Source organism: Rutidosis leptorrhynchoides, chromosome 8, assembly GCF_046630445.1.
Source record: "Rutidosis leptorrhynchoides isolate AG116_Rl617_1_P2 chromosome 8, CSIRO_AGI_Rlap_v1, whole genome shotgun sequence".
Taxonomy (NCBI): domain Eukaryota; kingdom Viridiplantae; phylum Streptophyta; class Magnoliopsida; order Asterales; family Asteraceae; genus Rutidosis; species Rutidosis leptorrhynchoides.
Genome location: NC_092340.1, coordinates 82,138,151 through 82,161,013, shown reverse-complemented (window position 1 = coordinate 82,161,013; position 22,863 = coordinate 82,138,151). Strand labels below are relative to the sequence as shown.

The 22,863-nt window shown below is 37.2% G+C and overlaps 1 protein-coding gene across 1 annotated transcript; it reads right to left on the bottom strand.

Moving 5' to 3' along the window:
• Nucleotides 1-2,739: 2,739 nt before the first annotated feature.
• On the bottom strand, nt 2,740-17,615 carry LOC139863564 (uncharacterized). Its single transcript, XM_071852182.1, has 6 exons — nt 17,504-17,615; nt 16,792-16,847; nt 13,670-13,996; nt 5,996-6,274; nt 5,070-5,207; nt 2,740-4,504 (listed from the first exon to the last, which is right to left on the bottom strand). Exons 1-6 carry the CDS (start codon nt 17,613-17,615, stop codon nt 2,954-2,956), a joined length of 2,463 nt encoding a protein of 820 aa, XP_071708283.1. The 3' UTR covers nt 2,740-2,953.
• Nucleotides 17,616-22,863: the final 5,248 nt, after the last annotated feature.

The window sequence follows — 22,863 nt, the reverse complement described above, 5'->3', positions numbered from 1 at the left end:
CTGTATATAGAAGATATGATGATGGTAATTCTCTGTTTTATACAAGTTAAATATGGGTTTTGGGGTGCTTAAAAAATGTACTTCACATAGTGCTCATATATGTGTTGTAGAACACAGTATAAGAATACTCTATTCTTTGAGATTTACGAAGTGTGTTCCTCTTGTCGAAAGACGATATCACCCCTCCAAATGAGACCGCCTTTGATTCTTGCTGGATGTGTTTTACGGTCCTTCATAATAAGTTCAATTGGGGACTCCCTTCAATACAAAATTCACCACACTTTGAAAGTGTTTAGATTCTATTACGAAGTATAAATTAGTCATAACATGCTTATTTACATTTTGTATTCCTCTTAATATATTACCGTTACTATACTTTTAAAGTTTGAATATTCCTGAGTTTTATAAAAATATTAGATCATACGTTTTTTGTTAATCTTTCGGAAAACATGAATTAATTTAAAATGGATCAAAAAAACGTTACAAATAACTTAGACGTACATCTGATTGAATGCAATCTCTCAACCGACAAATTAACTAAACATTGTTACAACCAAATACATCAATACTGTTGCCCCAATAAACTTAAAACCAACCACCATACCAAAAAAACACCGAAACTAACAAACTACACTAAATGAACAATCTAAAACATTAAACACGTTTAACTAAGACCCTAAACTTCAATCATCTCCATGAAACGACATCCCCACAAACACGAAAGGTATGTAATAAATAAGGGTAAAATTGTAAAGTTGAAAATGATAATACATGTTGAAAATAATTCATTGGGCTGTTAAATTGGGACAGACTGAATATTTTCAGTAGCGTATTGTAATTATTTTTTTCGAACGGCAGGGAATTTTATTAGAAAGCTAGCTAAACACTAGAAAAAATAAAGAAAACAACTAATTACAAAGAATACAAAGGAAACTCTAACCACATGTTCCAATTACATCTCTTTTTAGGAAATTTAACGGATAACGAATTGAACCCGGTTAGAACAATACTATCGAATACATGGCCAAAGAATGATCACTGAAAACCGTGCTATTTCTCAACCTCCAAATATTCCATAACGAAAAGAAAATAATGATCTTCACAATGAGCCTCTGATTCTCCGAAATAGGCACTCCGTCAATCCACACTCATAAATTATCCATCGATGACCAAGAAGGAAAGGAAAAGTTAGTCCATTGACTAATCTTTGCATAATTGTCTACTGGTATTACAATGGACAAAAAGATGTAAATCATCTTCTAAAGGAGTGTTACAAAAACAAGAAGATTCTTCTATATCCAAACCTCGATCAAGGAGATTTACCTTTGTCGCAAGTCTAGATATCTTTACACGCCAAATGAACACATTAGTTTTAAACGGCTCTAGTTATTGAGTCGACAACAAGCGTCGATTTATTGGCGACTTGACTGACCCCTAGAGCTTAAAGTAAATTTCAGACATGATTTAAAACCTATGGAAATTTGATTTTACCATTTTCATGGCGTCTATATTTTATTTTATTTTTATTATATTTTAGTTTATTTTATTTTATTTATTTTATTTTTTAATTCTATTTTATTCTTTAAAAAAATTACTTTTTGGCCGGAGGTCCACTCGAAAACAATCTCTCTATTCGTCGAATAGAGAGAGATGACTTTCTCTACTTTTGAGAGTTTTACTCTGGATAGAGAAATGATTTGTGTTTATTCTGGGATAGGGGAATGATTGTCTACATCTCACCTCCTCCATACACCATCTAGGTGGTATTGGGTTTTGTTGTTGTTGTTGTTGTTGTTGTTGTTGTTGTTGTTGTTGTTGTTGAACTTGCACCAAATCGTAGGGCGAGAAAAAGGAGCCAGGTCATGAGAATCGATGATCTTTGTAGCTCGAGAGACAGAGAAAGAATCACCATTCCACGACCAATAATCGAGAATATGCGTCAAGGACGAGTTTAGAAGAATATCATTGAGAGCGTTCAGATTCTCCACTTCAACCACGTACCTAGGATCTCTGCGCCAAAAATAAAGCCACAAGTTATAGAATAGCGAGCTGCAACAGAGCTATTCTTATTTGTATCAAGAGCTAACAAGCGTGGGAACATGGAAGGCAAAGTAGACCCATTCACCCACGGGTCAAACCAGAAGCACGTTCTACAACCATTTCCGATATGTAACCGAAACAAGGAGGAATCAATGACATTATTGCAATGAAGAGAGGTCACATAACCTGTAATGGAAGACCAAATACCAGCATAATTTAGAAGGCAAGGGATGTTAACACCCCCACTCTGTTACCGTGAATAGCAATGATTAAGCGAGACTAACTTGATTCTCTGTTCGTCACAAAAGTGTAATCATTATAAATAAACTATTGAAAAGGTGTTTAATGTATATACATGAACAATGTATTTCCGCAAATAATTTTCCTCCGCAATGCGTAGATCTCTACTATTGAAACAATGTTTAAATTGTGGAACGAAATTATTTCCCGCTACTGGTCTCATCACATCACCCAAACCCATCTTCCACGTCATTCCCCCTGCACCTCTTCATCGAGCTAACGATATAAATGTGTATATAAATCATATGGATCATTCAAAATGGTAATACATGTATATAAATGTTTATCAAACACAAAAAAATAGTTTTTACTTTTTAGTTATATCCACAAATACATATACTTTCAGATTTTCGTAGAAATTAATAACCACCACTGTTCTTACAAACTCACTTTCATTTCATAAATACAAAATACCACTATTTCTAATACTTCAAGATGAAGTATTTGTTCAGGCCACCACTCTCTTTACATGTATCATCAGGGCACACACACACTCACTATATATATTACATTAATATTTATAATAATAAATAATAATAATACTAACATAACCAAAACTTCTATTACTACATACCATGCAAACACATACGTGAAAAGCAATGTTTATATCGACTCAGTGGCTAACCTTTCGGTTCAGTTGTCCACTTAAAGCGTCCATGGTTACAAGCCTTATCCCCTTCACCCACAACTCAACCATTTCATACCCACCCTCACACACAAAATGCACTTCTTTCTTCTTTCGAGTCACAACTCGAAACACCTGTGACATGTCACTGTCACCTTTCGCCCTCCTTCGCTTTTCAAACTTTGGGCTTGGGCCCACCTTAACATCCAAACAAACCACATTTCGCCTTTTCGAACTACCCCATCTCAAAACTCCATTCATCACCATTTTCAACATTTTTTTATGTGGGGCCCCTTTCCCTCCCCTTGTGTGTTTCAACACATTTCCACCACCTAATACCAGCACCCGAGCTAGCTCGTCTAGTATCACAAATTCCGCAAGTTTCTCTGGATGTTTTCTAGCAAATGTCAACGCGGTTTCACCTTTTAAATTCTTAACATTGCAAAAACATCCGTACGAGATTAACAACTTACACATTCCTACATTACCCTCTCTTGCTGCTAACATGAGGGGTGTGCAACCGTCCCCGTCAGGGGCGTTTATGTCATATCCTCTAGTAGTCAATAGTTTGACCGCTTGTATATCTCCATATCGAGCTGCATAGTGTACAGGATAAAAACCTTTCGCAGTTCTACCCTTTTCGAGTGTAAACTGAAGCAATACCTTTTCAAACATTTCGTAATTTTCGTTCAATTTAGATAAAGAAATCGCGTTCTGCCCATTTTTATTATCAAGCTTTACATCAGCTCCAGCGTAAAGCAAAAGTTTAAAGGCCTGAACGTTACCAAGCATGGCAGTTACCATAACAGGTGTAAAACCATCGTTATCTTGATCGTTAAGGTTGACTTTTTCTCTGCCTAAAATTGCTTTCAGTGCTTGTATATCACCCGAACGAGATACAAACATTAAAGGCGAAAAGATGGTATTATTGCTGGAGACGGGTATAAATCCGGTGTTGATACAATGTAGTACGGTTTGTGCGAAGGTCTTTGACCAATCGTTTGACTCGCCAATCGACTGGGCAGATTGACCGGCCATGTTGACTAACCCAAAGTCAGCACCAGCTTTGGTCAACACTCGGAGACATTCTTCTTGTTTGAATTTTGCACAAATCATTAAAGCTGTTTCTTTGTATTTTGCAGATCTCGAGTTGATGTCGCATCCAGAATCTATCAGGTGCTGAAGAATGGATTGATACCCAAGCCGGGCAGCCATGTGTACTGCGCGGGATTCGGTGTTTTGGGATGTTTCGATTGGAGATTCAATGTGGGATCCACATTTCAATAGTGTTTTGACAGCTCGTGTATTGTTACAGAGGATTACGTGATGTAAGAGAGTTCTACCATTGTGATAAGTATTTGGAGAATAATGGTGCAGTAACAATTGCAATATGGTACCGGTTGATTCGAAGTATTCAACTGCGCACCAGGTGATGGGATAAGGCTCAGCTAGCCCTGCACCCACCCGAAACTCGTTGACTGAAGTCGTATCCCATGACCATGCACCTAGTTGGACCATGGCGTCAACTTTTGCACCAGCCTACATAGATTTAAAAGAAAACTGAATATGCTAGTTTTATGAAATAAGAGAAAACATGACCGAAAATTATTCTAACTGACCCATTACCCATCCTGCCCATTTTGGTACCTATTGTGTGATGTTTGTAGAATAAAGACTAACAATAACATTATTGCAGAGCAACTTGAGATTCAATATAAATAAATAGATAAAATATTGAATGATCTTGTGGGTGTCAATGGTTACTCAATTATTAGGAAATTGCGTACATCTCATGTGCCACAGTTTGAATCCACGTGGTGTATAAAGCACCTAAGTCCTAGCATTGTTAGTCTATTTCCTTTTTAACTACCTATTCAGTTCAATTCTTTATATGAAACAGCATAAGAACATTTCAAAAAGGCATGTTGGAATGTTTTGGACTTATCTGCAAATTCCTAGTTTCTTTTAGTTCAATTTCCCAACATATCAGTTGATGGCTACATTAGGGATGATATCATAATCTTATAATTAATATGATTAATTAATGTCCAGTAGTCATAAATTATGTCGATAATATAAGCACCAATATTTTTGCTAAGATTACCTGCAACAGCAGACGAACAATTGAGACCTGTCTGCTAACAACAGCAGCCACAAGGGCCGTGCAATCAATGTTTGTGTGAAGAGAAGGCTTGAATGACTGTAGGAGCACTCTAGCAGTTGAATTTACATCTACCCCACACTGTCATGTGAATCAAAACCATGATAATAATGAACACATTTGCAGTGGTGTCATAGAAATTCTGTAATATGCTGTTAATACTCATTGTTATAGTGCATAATGCTAATCAGCAAAGCTCACTTTGGGTCATGTTTTGTCTCCAAAAATATCAGCTAATGAAATATTCAACATAAATTAGCTATAAGGGGCTAAACCTTTTCACTTGAACATATAGATTTTAAATTTTAAATAAATTGTTTTTGCAATCCTAATTTGAGTATTGGTTATCTCAATGTATGATGGTATTATTTAGTAGTAGAAAATAAAAAGTTAAAGGTGCAACCTAGGTGTTCAACCTATGCCTGTTTGACCTGTTAGTACTGTTGTAAAAAAAACCCGATTACTCCTGATTAATCCCGATTACTCTATTTTAGGAACAGACCGATCTAATTTTCCAAAATATAGTTAATTAATCGATCAACGTCCGTTAATGGGTCAAAATCGGATTCATTGGTCAAACTCGGTCAAAGTCAAAATTGGAAACATTTTAATATGAATTTAAATTTTAAACTAGAATTTTAGGGTTTTGAACAAATGAACGATTATGTTTCTAGACAATTATTTTAGAGTTTATATTTATGTTTATGACTTTCTTCTATATTTACACATATAATTTTGAATTTATTATTTAAATTTATAAAAAGTCCAATCCGATTACTCCCGTAGTTGTGCGTTTACCGAGTAGCGAGTTTTGCAACCTTGCGCAGTTACCCAACCCTCCTGACCTGCCACCTCAGATGCGTGTTTACCTTTAAGAGAGTATCCACCACATCTGTAAATCCACTGCAGCATGCAGTGACAAGTGCATAGTTGGAAACATGGGTTCGGATTAAATCAGAAGCCATAAGCAACTCGACAAATTTCCCACCACGACCATGACAACTCGCCTCTAAAAGAGCTTCCTCACAAGCCGGTTGAGAGGCTCCAGCTTTGAGTAACGTTTCAAGTATCTCAAGACGATCCTCCCTAACTGCTGTCGTCACTGAAACTCCTCTAAAAAGTTTCTGATTCACATCAGCTCCATGGCTCTGTAATTATAAGATAGCAACAGTAAACCAAGTCATTTCGCTTAACGGAAATAAACGTTTTTAGAGGGCATGGTATATTTCAAATAGGAAAACAAAGTGACATTACTGTGTTTATTATATTAACCCAGGTTAATTGTACATTAGTGTACAACAAGTTCATTGGATGGTACCATCAAACTTCTTTAAGGTACAAGTGACAGTGCAGCTCGACTTGCAGACAGTATAGAAATAAAACTTGAGGTAACAAACGGAGGTGGAACGTTGGGTAATTTTTGGTAACAGGTGACCCTGTGAGACCAAACTTCTATACTTTTTAACGTTGTTTGATAACAAAATCTATGTTAATTTCGATAATAACCTACTGCATCAATATAACTTAGGAGACTCAGATATAGACATAGGGAGACTTTTGACCAGTCGGACAAGTTCCTTATAAGCTTTATGTACCCAACTGATACAATGGAGATTAAATGTGACCCAAATGAATCTATTCAAAATGGGTTGAAAGTTCCACCTATACAATGAACTTATTTGTCAAGTGAAAGGGGATGTATGAGCTAATGTCTGTATGCATTATAGCAGATAAACAACACATAATGGGACTCTTGTACAGAGTTTTCTTGCCTTAGAGCCATTATTGGTAATATAGATTTCAAAAGAGACAACCACCTTTTTTTTTTTTTTTTTTTTTTTTTTTTTTTTTTTTTTTTTTAAAGCAAGGAGACAACCACATTTTTATCAGTGAAAAATATGGACCTACCTTAGACAGGTCAAAACTAAATGTTTGCTTGGACACATTAGTATGTTGGAACGTTGCAGCTTAAAGAATTTTGGGACAGTGGATTAGTATCGATTATTTAAATATTGAATATACATTTTTGTCAGGTTACATGACTTGGTATACTATATAAATATAAATATAAATATAAATATAAATATAAATATAGACAATAGATAATATTACTGTTGGATGGTGGTCAAGCCCACAATGTTATATGTTGACTCAATTCCAACTTGCTTTCACACTAGAATGATGACTAGATACATGCATGACAACTATTATCTTACAAGCTCTAGAAGGCCAACTATGTTATGAGTTGGATTTTAGAAGCCAAATTCAAATTGTATACATATTGGTATTGCAAGCCAAATTCAACTTGTATACAAATTGGTAGCCACTTTGTACATCTATAAAAGGAGATGAAGATTGCTTCATTTGAAGATCATCCCATACTTGAAAGAGTTTAATTAACTCTTGTAAAAGTAGTATAGAGAAAAGAGTGAAGTATAGAATTGTTAATCAAAATTCTATACGAGTGAGTTAAGAGGGAAGTGTTATAATCTAGTGAGCGGTCTAAATACGTTGTTAGTATTTTAGATCCTAGATTGAGTGATACACTGTAACCTCGAGTTTGTCATATTTGCTAATAAAATCCTTCCCTGCTTCCGCCCGTGGACTAGGCCTCAAGCCGAACCACGTAAAATCTTGTGTCTTTATTTATTGCTTAATTGTTCTATTAATTTCCCGGGTCTTGAAAGTGCGCTAAATCACAACAAACTGGTATCAGAGCTATAGTTGTGATTAAATATACAAGATGACGATAATAAGGTCCGATGTAGAGAAATTTAATGGCCAGAACGATTTTGGTCTTTGGCGAATGAAGATGCGGGCTCTATTGAGCCAACAAGGTTATTTGTTAGCTTTGAAAGGGAGAGAATCTCTACCCGAAAAGTTGACAGATGAAGAGAAGGATGAACTTCTGGAAAAGGCACACGGCATGATTATTCTAAATCTTGCCGATTGTGTGCTTAGAGAAGTTGCGGCAGAAACCACACCGGCTGGACTTTGGAAACAACTAGAAACTCTATATATGACTAAGAGTCTCACAAACCGGTTGTATATGAAACAACGGTTGTATACTCTTCGGATGAAAGAAGGTTCACTAAATGATCACATCGATGAGTTCAATAAAATAATTTTGGACTTGAATAATATTGGTGTGAAAATTGATGATGAAGATCAATCGTTAATTTTCTTATGTTCCTTGCCAAAATCGTACGAGCATTTGGTTACAACTCTACTATATAGTAGAAAAACTATTTCCATGGAGGATGTCAAATCTACCTTAAACTCTAGCGAGTTAAGGAAGAAATCCTCGGCGGATTATGTGAAAGAAAGTGCGGAAGGTTTGGTGGCGAGAGGAAGACGTAACGATAGAGCATCAAGTAGTAACAAGGGTCGTTCTAGATCAAAAATAAGATCTAGAAAGATCAAGTGTTACAATTGTCACAAGGAAGGTCACGTGCGTAGAGACTGTCCAGACTTAAAAGGAAACAGAGAGATTTGGAATGCAACGGGAGCCGATAAAGTTGCCGCGGTTGCAGAAAATGATTCTGATGGCGCAAATGTTCTTAGTGTTACCGATAGCCGCTCAGTTGACGAGTGGATTCTTGATTCGGGTTGTTCTTATCATATGTGTCATATTAGGGATTGGTTTGCCACCTATCGAAAAATAAATGGTGGTAAAGTCCTTATGGGAAATGATGTAGCTTGTAAGGTTGTTGGCATAGGAACAATCCAAATCAAGATGTATGATGGCACGGTGAGGACTTTGACAGAAGTCAGGCATGTTCCAGAATTGAAGAAGAATCTTATTTCCTTGGGTACTCTGGAATCCATCGGTTGAGAGTATCGAGCTCGAGGTGGAGTATTAAAAGTCTCTAGAGGTGCACTTGTTGTGATGAAAGGTGAAAGGTTCAACGGCCTTTACTTGTTAAAGGGTAACACGGTCACTGGTACGGCTGAAGTTTCTTCATCAGATAAAGATGTAGATACCACCAAGTTATGGCACATGCGCCTTGGGCACATGAGCGAGAGAGGAATGATGGAACTTAGTAAACGAGGTTTGCTGTGTGGCCAGAATATCGGAAAATTAGAATTCTGCGAGCACTGTGTATTCGGCAAACAGAGCCGAATAAAGTTTGGCACAGCCGTTCATAGGACAAAAGGTACTTTGGATTATATCCATTCAGATCTTTGGGGTCCATCTCCTGTTCCTTCAAAAGGTGGTGCGAGATACATGTTAACTTTTATTGATGACTATTCGAGAAGAGTGTGGGTTTATATCCTTAAACGTAAGGATGAAGTCTTTGTCAATTTCAAGCAATGGAAGATGATGATAGAGAAGCAGACTGGAAAGTTCATCAAGCGCTTGAGAACTGACAATGGACTGGAATTCTGCAAAGGCGAATTCAATGAGTTCTGCAAGAACGAAGGCATTGTGAGACACCACACAGTGCGGTTTACACCACAACAGAATGGTGTTGCAGAACGAATGAATAGAACGCTCCTTGAGCGAGCGAGGTGTATGCTCTCAAATGCAAAATTACCAAATATATTTTGGGCTGAAGCTGTCAACACAGCTTGTTATTTGGTAAATCGGTCTCCATCAACAGCAATTGATTGTCAAACTCCTTTGGAGAAATGGTCAGGTTCCCCTGCAAGTTACAGTGATTTGAAGATATTTGGTTGTCCTGCTTATGCTCATGTGAAAGATGGTAAACTTGAGCCGAGGGCCAAAAGATGCATATTTCTAGGGTATGCAGATGGGCTGAAGGGTTATAGATTGTGGTGCCCTGATGGTAAATCATCCCGATTTCTTATCAGCAGGGATGTGACATTTGACGAGTCTGCTATGTTGAAAAAGACAGAGAAAGAACAAGTAGTTGCTGGAATAGATCGTGAAGTTAAGGAGCAGGTGGAGCAAGAAATAGATGTTCCACAAGAAGTAGTACAAGATACTCCTATCGAGCCCGTTGTAGAAGATGTACATGACTTTGGTGTTGATCATATGACACCAGAAGATCATTCAGATGAGCAACATGATCTACAGAATTATAATCTAGCAAGAGATAGAGAACGACAAGTTATAAGACCACCACAACGGTTTGGGCATGAAGATTTAGTAGCTTATGCTCTGAGCATGGCAGAAGATATAGAGGTCCAAGAGCCTGCTACATATCGTGAAGCTATTGGCTGTCCAGAATCTGCAAAGTGGTCTGTAGCTATGAATGAAGAGATGGAGTCTCTTTATAAGAATCATACATGGGAGCTGGTGAAACTGCCAAAAGGTCAGAAGATTGTTGGATGCAAATGGATCTTCAAAAAGAAGGACGGAATTCCGGGTGTAGAAGATGAAAGGTTCAAAGCACGCCTTGTAGCAAAAGGCTTTACTCAGAGAGAGGGAGTTGACTTTAATGAAGTTTTCTCACCGGTCGTAAAGCATACCTCTATCCGCGTGTTACTTGCCATGGTTGCTTTACTTGATATGGAGTTGCAGCAATTAGATGTCAAGACGACATTCTTACATGGTGAGTTGGAGGAACGGATCTTTATGCGCCAGCCAGAAGGATTTGTTGTCCAAGGAAAGGAAGATTATGCATGTTTGTTGAAAAAGTCATTATATGGCTTGAAGCAATCACCTCGACAATGGTATAAGAGGTTTGACGTATTCATGACTAGTAAATGTTACTCACGGAGTAATTATGATAGTTGTGTATATCACAAGAAGCTTCCTGATGGCTCGTATGTTTATTTTCTATTATATGTGGATGATATGTTGATTGCTTCGAAAAACATGTCAGAGATCGATCAGTTAAAATCTCAACTCAAAACTGAGTTTGAGATGAAAGATTTGGGTGCAGCTAAGAAGATATTGAGAATGGAGATTATCAGAGATAGACGTGAAGGAAAATTGTATTTGTCACAAAAGAAATATATTGAGAAGGTTCTTCAGCGTTTTGGGATGGATAACTCCAAACCGGTTAGTGCTCCACTTGCTGCACATTTCAAACTTTCATCGGCGTTGTCACCGGAAACTGAGGAGGAGGTGGAGCATATGTCACATGTTCCATATGCTAGTGCTGTGGGTAGCATCATGTATGCTATGGTATGTACTAGACCGGATATTGCACAGGCGGTAAGCGTGGTGAGCAGATATATGGATCGTCCAGGGAAAGCTCATTGGCAAACGGTGCAATGGATTCTTCGGTACCTTAATGGGACAACCGATATTGGCTTAGTATTTGATAGCGGTGGTAATACTAATGTTACCGGATACGTTGATTCAGACTATGCTGGTGATTTGGATCGGAGAAGGTCTCAGACTGGGTATGTTTTTACTCTCGGAAGATGTGCTGTTAGTTGGAAAGCAACATTACAATCGACTGTTGCTTTGTCCACAACTGAAGCAGAATACATGGCTATGACAGAGGGTGTGAAAGAAGCAAAGTGGCTGAGGGGTTTGGTTAGTGATCTTGGTATACGACAAGATCAGACTATTGTGCATTGTGATAATCAGAGTGCGATACATTTGACTAAAAATCAAATGTATCATGAAAGAACCAAGCACATAGACATAAGGTATCACTTTATTCGCGAAGTAATATCTAAAGGGGTTATAATTGTGAGAAAGATTAGTACATCAGATAATCCAGCAGATATGTTGACGAAGGTAGTTACTACAATCAAATTCAAACATTGCTTGGACTTGGTTGGCATTCGCGGTATTCAAAAGTGATGAGCCCTCAGGGGATGGAAGGAAGCAGAGATTGAGAGAGGATAGCAAAGGCGTGGAATGTTCGTCAAGGTGGAGATTTGTTGGATGGTGGTCAAGCCCACAATGTTATATGTTGACTCAATTCCAACTTGCTTTCACACTAGAATGATGACTATATACATGCATGACAACTATTATCTTACAAGCTCTAGAAGGCCAACTATGTTATGAGTTGAATTTTAGAAGCCAAATTCAAATTGTATACATATTGGTATTGCAAGCCAAATTCAACTTGTATACAAATTGGTAGCCACTTTGTACATCTATAAAAGGAGATGAAGATTGCTTCATTTGAAGATCATCCCATACTTGAAAGAGTTTAATTAACTCTTGTAAAAGTAGTATAGAGAAAAGAGTGAAGTATAGAATTGTTAATCAAAATTCTATACGAGTGAGTTAAGAGGGAAGTGTTATAATCTAGTGAGCGGTCTAAATACGTTGTTAGTATTTTAGATCCTAGATTGAGTGATACACTGTAACCTCGAGTTTGTCATATTTGCTAATAAAATCCTTCCCTGCTTCCGCCCGTGAACTAGGCCTCAAGCCGAACCACGTAAAATCTTGTGTCTTTATTTATTGCTTAATTGTTCTATTAATTTCCCGGGTCTTGAAAGTGCGCTAAATCACAACAATTACCGTGTATGTATAACTAAATACCAAATAAACAAATAAGGATCATATAGAAGACCAGAACTCAGTCTACCATTTGGCTTGAGAAAGAGGCTACCATATGTCAATACTAAATTACACACCTAACTTTGTTTGCCATATTTTAGTGCCAGTGTTCATCACATATGTGTTAATAAAATGAACATTTAACTATGGAGATTTTGAGAAGTTGTTATTTTGCACTCCTATCTTTAACCTTAACAAAAGAACACAAAAGGTAGGAATAGAACTTAAAGTAGCGCGTATCAACTTTTTAAGCCTTAAGTGTATCTTTTGTAGCCCGGTAAAACCTCCTTCATTGCACCTACTGTTATGAATTACCTACTGTTATGAATTAATGACCCAAATAAACACATGACACAATGGCAATAGTAATAAACCCAACAGACGTGTTCTGGCACCCTAGACTCCAGTCAGCGTGAGTCTAGGGGTTTTAATGAGTCGGACAAGAAATGAGCTACTAGAGCTAGAACACGATGATATCAGGCTCGTTTAGTTTTATTATCTCAATGCAAACAAGTTGGGTGATTTTAACTGGTTTAACTATACTCGATATTTGTGTTTAAACTTTAAAGACATAATAAATTGAACGCAAAACTTGAAGGATGAATGAGCTCATTTGAGCTCAAAGTCGAGCTATAAAACAAGTTTATAGGCTTTTGAGCTCTTAAACAAACAACTTGTCTTTGAAAACTAGGTCAATATACAAATTTCATATAACTAAAAAACAATCAACCTCGAAGAATATAAAGTCACTAAAGCTTGAACTGGAACCCAATTACTAAAAATCATTCAAACTTGAGCACGAGCTCAAGCCCGAACAGGGTAATTAAAGGAGCCAAGTCCAAATTTCAGATACTCAATTCGGCTTAGATCGGTAACAACCTTAAGCATAATGATGACTAGGTCATGATCCTCTCAACCATCAGACTCCACATCTTAACATGAAGCAATTAAATAGTCATAGAAACTTATAAATTATAATTATTATAATTATAATTATAATAAATATAATATCAATATCAATAAAAAATATGTATTATGTATATATAACTATAAGCTGTCTAAATATATACGTTTAATATATTAGAAATCGAAAAAATTATACCAGTAATTTTCGAACGAGAGTCAAATTTCCGTTGTGAACGGCAACGAATAGAGCAGTGACGTCAGTTTTAAACTCCTGATAATCAAATCGTACAACATGTGGTGATTCATCGCAACAGATCAATTCCGCCGTACGCAGTTTCAACGAAACAGCACCGACGAAATTAACGTCGATAAACGGATCGTTAATGCAATCTAACGCCGATTCGAGATCGTTAGATGACGAAGCTTCGAGAAGGCGTTGAGAAACATCTGCTTCGTAGTCTACCGGAAACACTTGTTGTTTACTGGCGAGAAAGCCTCCGCCGCTGCCTGAGTGACTGAATACCTTCATTTAACCGAAACGAAGTTCGCACAAAAAAGCAGTTTATTCCTCTGTGTGTGTGTGTGTGTGTGTGTGTGTGTGTGTGTGTGTGTGTGTGTGTGTCTCTTTGAGATTTTGTACTTTGTAGGAAGGAAAATTGAATGGAGCGAGCGCCAAAAATAAGTGACTGGGCAGGGAAGGGAGTGTTTTATACCAAGAGCTTTTCACTTTTTTGTCCACTCACGATACATAAAAATAAAAAATAAAAAATAAAAAAAATTGAATTAAAGCTACCAAAATTTATTTAATAATTAATTTAAATTTAATTTAATTTAAATTAAGATTAAATTTCAATATAAATTAAATATAATCAAGAAATTTACCTTATATAGATCACCCAATTTTAATCGTATTCTTTAATCAAACTACAATCCAATTTTCTTAACTTTTTTTATTGCTATTATGTCTAATTTTGTGTTATTTTTTCCTCAAATCTTGACATGACTTTAATTTTAGTTTATTATATGATAAGTTTTTGATTTTTATTTTATAAAATTTGGCTACGATTTACTTACATACTAAAAGAAGACCCAATTTAAGTCGTTTTCTTTAATCAAACTGCGATCCAATTTTGCTAACTTTTATTATTGCTATTATGTCTAATTTGTGTTATTTTTTTATGGCGTCTCATTTTATTTTATTTTTTATTTTTTTTGTTGGAGATCCTCTCGAAAATAATCTCTCTACCCCAAACTAATGAGGGGGGTGACATTATCTTTCTATGAGAGGAAATTTGATTTTTCTAACTAGCGTTCTATGAATTATATGTTAACTATTAATAGCAATGAATTTGATATATCACAAAAATGAATACTATACAATTTAATATGGAGAACTTATGTAACACCGTACTTTTTTACTTTAAATCACAGCAGAAGACTTAAAACACACATCACATATTAATTAGACAAAATATACGATTATATAATGTCACATGTGTTACTTATTTACAGACCACTTATAATATAGTTTTACAAAACATCGGAGTCACAGCTGTGTCAAACATCACTTATGTCCCTGCCACACACATCCCTAAAAGACTTATTGTACATCACATGCAGGGAAATAACACTGTTGGGGAGATTAGCGCACCGCTAAGTGAATGGAAACATCTAAATGTACATCACTATTAGCATCGAGCACATCTTTAGGTCACTGATCATTAATCACATAATCACAAGAGGACTGACGGCTTATACGAGCCTTAACTGCTAGCTGATCGGGCTAGAGTCTACCGATAGTCTTTGCTACTGAATCACTAGTATAGTCTTTCACACGCAACACACGCGTCATTCATAACTATACTACTCAGACATGGGCGAGTATAGGCTATGACCAGTGGGGTCACGGGACACCACTAGTTTGAAAATTTTGTGTAGAAAGTACCCTTTAAAATGTATAAATCTAACTACAAGACTCCATATATCTTTCGAATTAATAGCATTTCCTTTAAACTGTATAGGATACCACTAAATTTAAGTAGTTGAACCCCATATATACTTTGAATTTGCAGTTTTTAAAGGTAAACAACCATTAAAATAACATTCAAATACAATTAGTACTGGAAAAAAATCGGGACCTCATTGAGTTTCGTTTCTGGATTCGCCACTGTACTCAGACAACAACACTTGAACCCAACACACTCACACCCGAAAGCACCAAGGTAGAGAGGGTTAACCTCTTACGTCAGAAAAACACCAATGATTTTATCAATGGGTGTACACATAGTCACGGAGAATCATTACACCGTCTAATCATAAGCATGACACTGGTCACTACACTTGTCACTATAATCACATCCATAAGAATAGTCCCACTCACCTGGATACACAAGGAAGTAACTCAGAGGTCTTATTTTACTAGCCTTCATCTTTTCCTTTATCACTTTATTTCAAGTCAATATACATTTCCAATTGATAATATCATCAATTCATACACTAAACGTCATTATATAAGTCTATACTCCATATAGACGTGCTTACACAATTCTCATTCAATAGCAACTCCTATATGTATGTAAAACGAAGCCTAAAAACAATCATATCTTTTCTTTTGACCCAATATAAACTTTGATTTAGTGTTTTAAACCTTACCATTAGAAAGTAGATCTTATTACGTTTTCAATGATAGTTTATTCATAAAAAACAGAGTTACGGTTTGAAAGTTACGACATTACAAATTTCAAAAAATTTTGATGCATCGATATCCTTACGGATGAATCTGTATTCGTACGGATGCATCTGTACCTATACGGGTGCATCTGTATCCGTACGGATGCAGTTCATATGAGCCAGCCCGCTGTTTTTCGTGGTTTTAACCCCTAATTCTCGTTTTAGACATGTTTTTGTTTTTTTTACCTCAAATAAGCTCTAGAAGCATACATAACCATATAAACGTTTACTAACAACAATTTGACACAAATAACACTTTTATATCAAGATTTGATCGAAAACCTTCTCAGTACCAAACCTAAACAAAAATCACATTTAATCACTGATTTAAATATGAATTACCTATAAATACCTTGTTTGAATTACTGAAATCACAAGGAACGATTTCACAACTTTAATACAACACAAAAATGAGAATTAAGGACTTAGGGTTTTGGGGTTTTAGAGAACTAAGGTGCGTTTGGTAATGTTTCTAAAAGTAGGAATGAACTAAGATCACTTGTTTTAAACATAAGGGTTTACTTCATATGAAGAAATTCTTTTCGTATCTCACACGGGTATTTACCGGTTATCTAAAACACAATGTACCTCATTAAGCGTCCTTAATGAGGTCCAAATCACATAAGGAAATATGTTATGTGACTCTTGTCAGAAAACACACATTATACCATACACAAATAATTATAAAACACATAACTATAAAATCACTTGTAGAAACACAAAGGGTAAAATGGTCTTTACCACTAGACCCGATTTGACGGTGTTACAAATCTACCCCCTTAAGAAGAGTTCATCCTCATAATCTGGTCAAGGTCAAACAAATGAGCGTATCTAGATTTCATTAACTCCTCGGTTTCCTACGTTAAGTTTGCACCCAAATTATGCTTCCATTCCACAAGCACCACTGAAATCTGTTTACGCAACTTGGTCACTTTTCTCTCCAAAATTCTAACGGGTTCCTCCACTAATTTTTTGATTGTATCCACTTTCATATCTTGAAGAGGTACAATTTGACTTTCATCATCTACTTTACACTTGCGTAGATAACATACGTTGAACGTATCATGGATACCGGATTGCTCTGCAGGAAGATCTAAAACCACTGTTCGGTTGTTTAACACTTGTCGGATATTGACGGAGCCACTTTTACTCGTTTACCAAACCAAATTACACCTTTCCACGGTGACACTTTCAAATACACACGCTCACCTACAACGAACGCCACTGGTCATCGAAGAGGATCTGCATACATCTTTTGTCTATCTCTTGCAGCTTTTAATTTTTCACGTGCGATGGCAACCTTCAGCAATTTGTTGCACAATCTTAGGACCTGTAATCTGTTTCTCACCAGCTTCTAACCAACACAATGGATTTCTACACTCTCTGCCATATAACATCTCGTAGGGCGGCATGCCGATACTAGAATGATACGAATTATTGTAGGCAAACTTGTAACAACCCAAACCAATAACCAACCGAACACGCGAAACAATTTTTTTTTTTTACAACAGTAGAGTGCGCCACGCGCACCACCTTAGGGTGCGCGGCGCGCACAGGCCCCCAATCAGTTCTGTCCGGTTTTGCAAATTTTCAAATAAAGATCTCCCACTTCCCGACATTTTTAGACGAAACGCTTTTCACAACATGTTCTAATATGAAAAACTCATATGATTCAATCATAAAATGAGTTTTACAAAACGGGGCCCACATCGGCCATTTTACGAGTTTCGTCCAAAACATACAAGTTCGACCATAAGAGTTTAAATTCCAAACGACACTATGAGCATGGTGTTTGGGGTTAAACTACCCAAATCTCGGTCAAACTCCAAAAGCTATAACATCCAAAAGCGTCCCCTAACAAACAAGCGGGATCTCTAATCCAAACGAATGCCCTTACCCTTGTCAACACCGGAGCCTATAAAAAGATAAACAACGAGAGGGTAAGCTAAAGCTTAGTGAATGCAATAATTATACACATACATATATAATATACCAACTTGCAAACACTCAAACACATACCGCATACATGCTAGCAACACAATTAGCTTATCATCAATACGAGGCTACCAACCTCCAATACCACAAGCTAGCATAACAATCGCATAAATATATATAACTCGAACAATATAATATGCTTTCGCTTACAACACAATAACCATGGTTAACCAATCGTACAAAGGAATGGCGCTCGCGAAAGGCCATCGGTGTTCATAACATCCGTTAGTGTACTTAACACCTCGTATCACTAAACCCTCGGGTGGCATTTTAACACCTCGATACTTCACCCTGAGTGGCATCTTAACACCTCGATGCTTCACCCTTTATTTTACGGAGTGGCGCCTTAACACCTCAACACTTCACTCCTAGGTGGCATCTTAACACCTCGATGCTTCACCCCGAGTGGCATCTTAATACCTCGATGCTTCACTCGTCAATTTACTTAGAGTGGCATCTTAACACCTCGATGCTTCACCCCGAGTGGCGTCTTAACACCTTGACACTTCACTCGTCACGTGAAAAGTGGTGTCTTAGCACTTCGACACTTCACATCTCACGCTACAATAAATAGATACATTATATACCTACGCATATAATTATTCCACTCACCTTAAAGATTCGGTGACAGTTTTATACTTCCGCAAGCTTCAAAGCAAAGTACCTAATATAATAAGTACTTCAATCAACACATAATCTAGTTGGACTAAATACCAATCCGAGAAAACCGACGATAATAACCGGCCAATCCGAGAAAACTTCGAATTTCCGTAGGCGTAGTCGATCGTCCCCAACTCTTTACCGCCTCAATCTTCCCCGGGTCTACTTGAATACCATTTTCGTTTACAATATGGCCAAGGAATTGAACTTCCCTTAGCCAAAATTCACATTTGGAGAATTTAGCATACAACTTCTCCTTCCGCAACGTCTTTAACACACTCCGCAAATGATGTTCATGTTCCTTCATACTCTTCGAATAGACAAGTATGTCATCAATGAACACAATTACCGACTTGTCCAACATAGGTTGGCACACTCGGTTCATAAGATCCATGAATGCCGCCGGTGCATTCGTAAGACCAAAAGGCATAACTACAAACTCAAAATGCCCATAACGCGTTCGAAAACCGTTTTCTCAATATCTTCCTCACGGACCCGCATTTGGTGATTACCGGACCGTAGGTCGATTTTAGAGAAATACGTTGCACCTTGGAGTTGGTCAAACAAATCGTCAATCCTAGGCAATGGATAATGATTCTTGATCGTCACTTTGTTCAACTCCCGATAATCGATGCACATCCGCATACTACCATCCTTCTTCTTCACGAATAAAACCGGAGCGCCCCATGGCAAAGTACTCGGTCGAATGAAACCCTTCTCAAGCAACTCTTGGGTTTGATTTAACAACTCTTGCATTTCCGTCGGCGCTAAACGATAAGGAGTTTTAGCAATGGGAGTAGCTCCCGGAACCAACTCAATGCGAAATTCAACTTGTCTTTCCGCCGGAACACCCGGTAACTCATCCGAAAAAACGTCTTCAAACTCATTTACCACCGGAATTTCATGAATGGGTGGTGGCTCATCACGAGTATCAACAACATGGGCAAGAAAAGCCATGCCACTACTAACAAGAAAACGACGTGCCCGTGCAAAAGTGCATATCGGCACAAGTCTTCTCCGCTTATCGCCATGAATAATTAACTCTCCCCCACTTGGGGTTTTTACCCGAATAGATTTTTCATGGCATGCAATATCGGATCTATTATGATCGAGCCAATCCATACCAACAACAATATCAAAATCGCCCAAAGTCATCGGGATTAGATCAATTTTAAAGTTTTCGGCACCAAACACAACATCACAATTTTTACACACATCAACCACTAGCATCGTTTTGCCGTCCGCTATTTCGACTTCTACCGGACGACTTAACTTAGCTAACGGTCTATTAAGTTTAGGCACAAATTTTGGAGACACAAACGACAAATTTGCACCGCTATCAAAAAGAATTATTGCCGGGTTAGAGTTAACCACAAAAGTACCTGAGACAACTTCATTGGATTGCTTGGCTTCATCATTTGTCATCAAATAGTTGTGACCCCTAGCCGTACCCGCCGCCTTCTCTAGACGCTTGACATTATCGTTTCGCAAATCGGGACACTCCGGCTTCTTATGCCCTTCTTTACCGCAATTAAAACAAGTGAGCTTGTTTCCGAAAAATGGTTTCGGACAATCACGAGCCATATGACCCGGTTGCCCACAATTGTAGCATGTATAAGAAAAACCCCCGGAATCGCCCTTCTTCACGCTATTGACACTCTCGGAACCCTTCTTGTTCTTGTTCTTCTTGTTTGAAAAGTTAGAATGACTAGAGCCTTCAAACTTTATTTTGGAAAATGAGAAGTCGCTTTTTCTTGGAACCTCCAGCTCAAAACCCCGAACCAATTCAAATAACTCGTCAAAAGACTTAGCCGCTCCTCGACTAATTTTACCCTTGAACTCATCATTCATGGTACGGTAGAAATCTTTCATTAGCTTGTGATCGTCACCAACATATTCCGGACAAAAACGAGTCTTTGCCAAGAAGGTAGACTTGAGAGTAACCAAGTCCATTGATCGTTGTTGCAAATTGTGCAATTCGTCCCGGATTCTATCAAGATCGGAAGAAGTTCGGTATTCTTTGAAAAATTCCTTCTTAAACTCTTCCCACGTCAAACTCATACATTTCTCCTCACCATATAAGTTGATTTTATCATCCCACCACAACTTAGCTTCTTCCTGCAACATACTAGAACCATACCTCGCCTTCTTCTCGGGAGGACATTCCGCGGTACGGAAAGCTCCCTCGATATCAAAAATCCAACATGTGCTTTTCAACGGATCTCGTACCCCATTAAACATCGGGGGTTGAGCATCCTTGAAATTTTTGTAATGGAAGTCCCGCCTTCCATTCCCACCGTTACCATCATCCCCTTCACCATGAGGATGAATGTTTCTAGCTTGTAATGCCTCCTCGATCGCGGCATTCATTCGCTCATTTATCATTTCGGTTACTTGCCCATCAACCGACTCTTAGAAAACCTTTCGAACATCGTCAAGAAAAATCCTTTTTTAGCCTTTCAAAGATGGCCTCAACCTTGGCCGTGAGTTCAACGTCCTCACTCGTACTTCCGTCATTGGTGTCGTGTCCATTTCTCATCTTCATTCTATAAAACGAAGTAAATTAAGCAACGAAACGAAATGACTTAACACATATGTATATACATATACAACACACTACCCCATCTTGCTCAACAATCGTCGTACATCGCTTGTTTGACACGATTTGAACCCGTAACAATGGTAGCTAATCATTGTTACGCGATCACGTCGCATTAATTCGCTAGTACAACGTCTATCTCGCCAGATGATTGCTAAAACAACACAAAACAGTTAGTGCAAGGTTAATTCACATAAACACTAGCACTAGCAATTTTCGTTCCGACCCAAAGTCCTACAAGTCCCGCATAAAGCGCACATACAATAAAGTCTAAGTCTAGGCACCTATCTCAAGTCGCCTAAATCCCTTAGACTATGCTCTGATACTACTTGTAACAACCCAAACCAATAAACAACCGAACACGCGAAACAAATTTTTTTTTTTTACAACAGTAGAGTGCGCCACGCGCACCACCTCAGGGTGCGCGGCTGATGCGGTAGCGGAGTGGTATAAAATACTATTAAATTTTTTGCAGGAAATACTATTAAATACGATACAATTTTACACAAGATATTTATTTATTTATAGAATGGATATACTTAAACCTTGCTACAACACTTATAGGCAGTGTACCTAATCGTACAGTAGTGTAGTTTTTAGTAAGTCCGGTTCGTTCCACAGGGAAAATCTTTAAACAAAGCTTAACGCTATATTAGTTTACTTTTATAAAAATACAAATATATATATATATATATATATATATAAGTAATATTATTATTATAAAGGGGGGTTTTTACCGTTTAATGACCGGTTTGTCGATTTTAAAACTTTAGTCGCAGTTAAAACCAAATGTAAAATATTAAAAATGAATACAAGACTTAAATTAAAGCATAAAGTAAATAACGATAATGAAATTGCGAATAATAAAACTGCGATAAAATAAACTTGCGATAATTAAAAAGTACGATAATTAAAAGTGAAATTAAATACAATAATAATAAAAATGCGATATTTAGAAGTGCAATTAAATATAAAATAAAGGAAATTAAATATGAAATAAAAGAATTATGCTTATTTAAACTTCCGTAATCATGATGTTTGACGTGTTGATTTTTGTTTTATGCTCATGGGTTAATTGTCCTTTGTCCTGGATTATTTAATATGTCCGTCTGGTTTTTGTCCATAACAGTCCATCAGTCATAAATATAAAATGCGAGTGTCCTCGTCAAATTATCCTTATACCCGAAGTTAAATATTCTAACTAATTGGGGACTTAAACTGTAACAAGATTTTAATACTTTGTTTAATAATTACACCAGGATGTCGACTGAGTGTAACCCAAGGTTTTAATATTTTGTTATCAATTATACCAAGTGTCCTTGTACATAATTTCACCCCTGTTTTAATTATTCTAGTGGCTATTAATCCATTCCCGTGTCCGGTTAAATGAACGATTATTCGTTGGT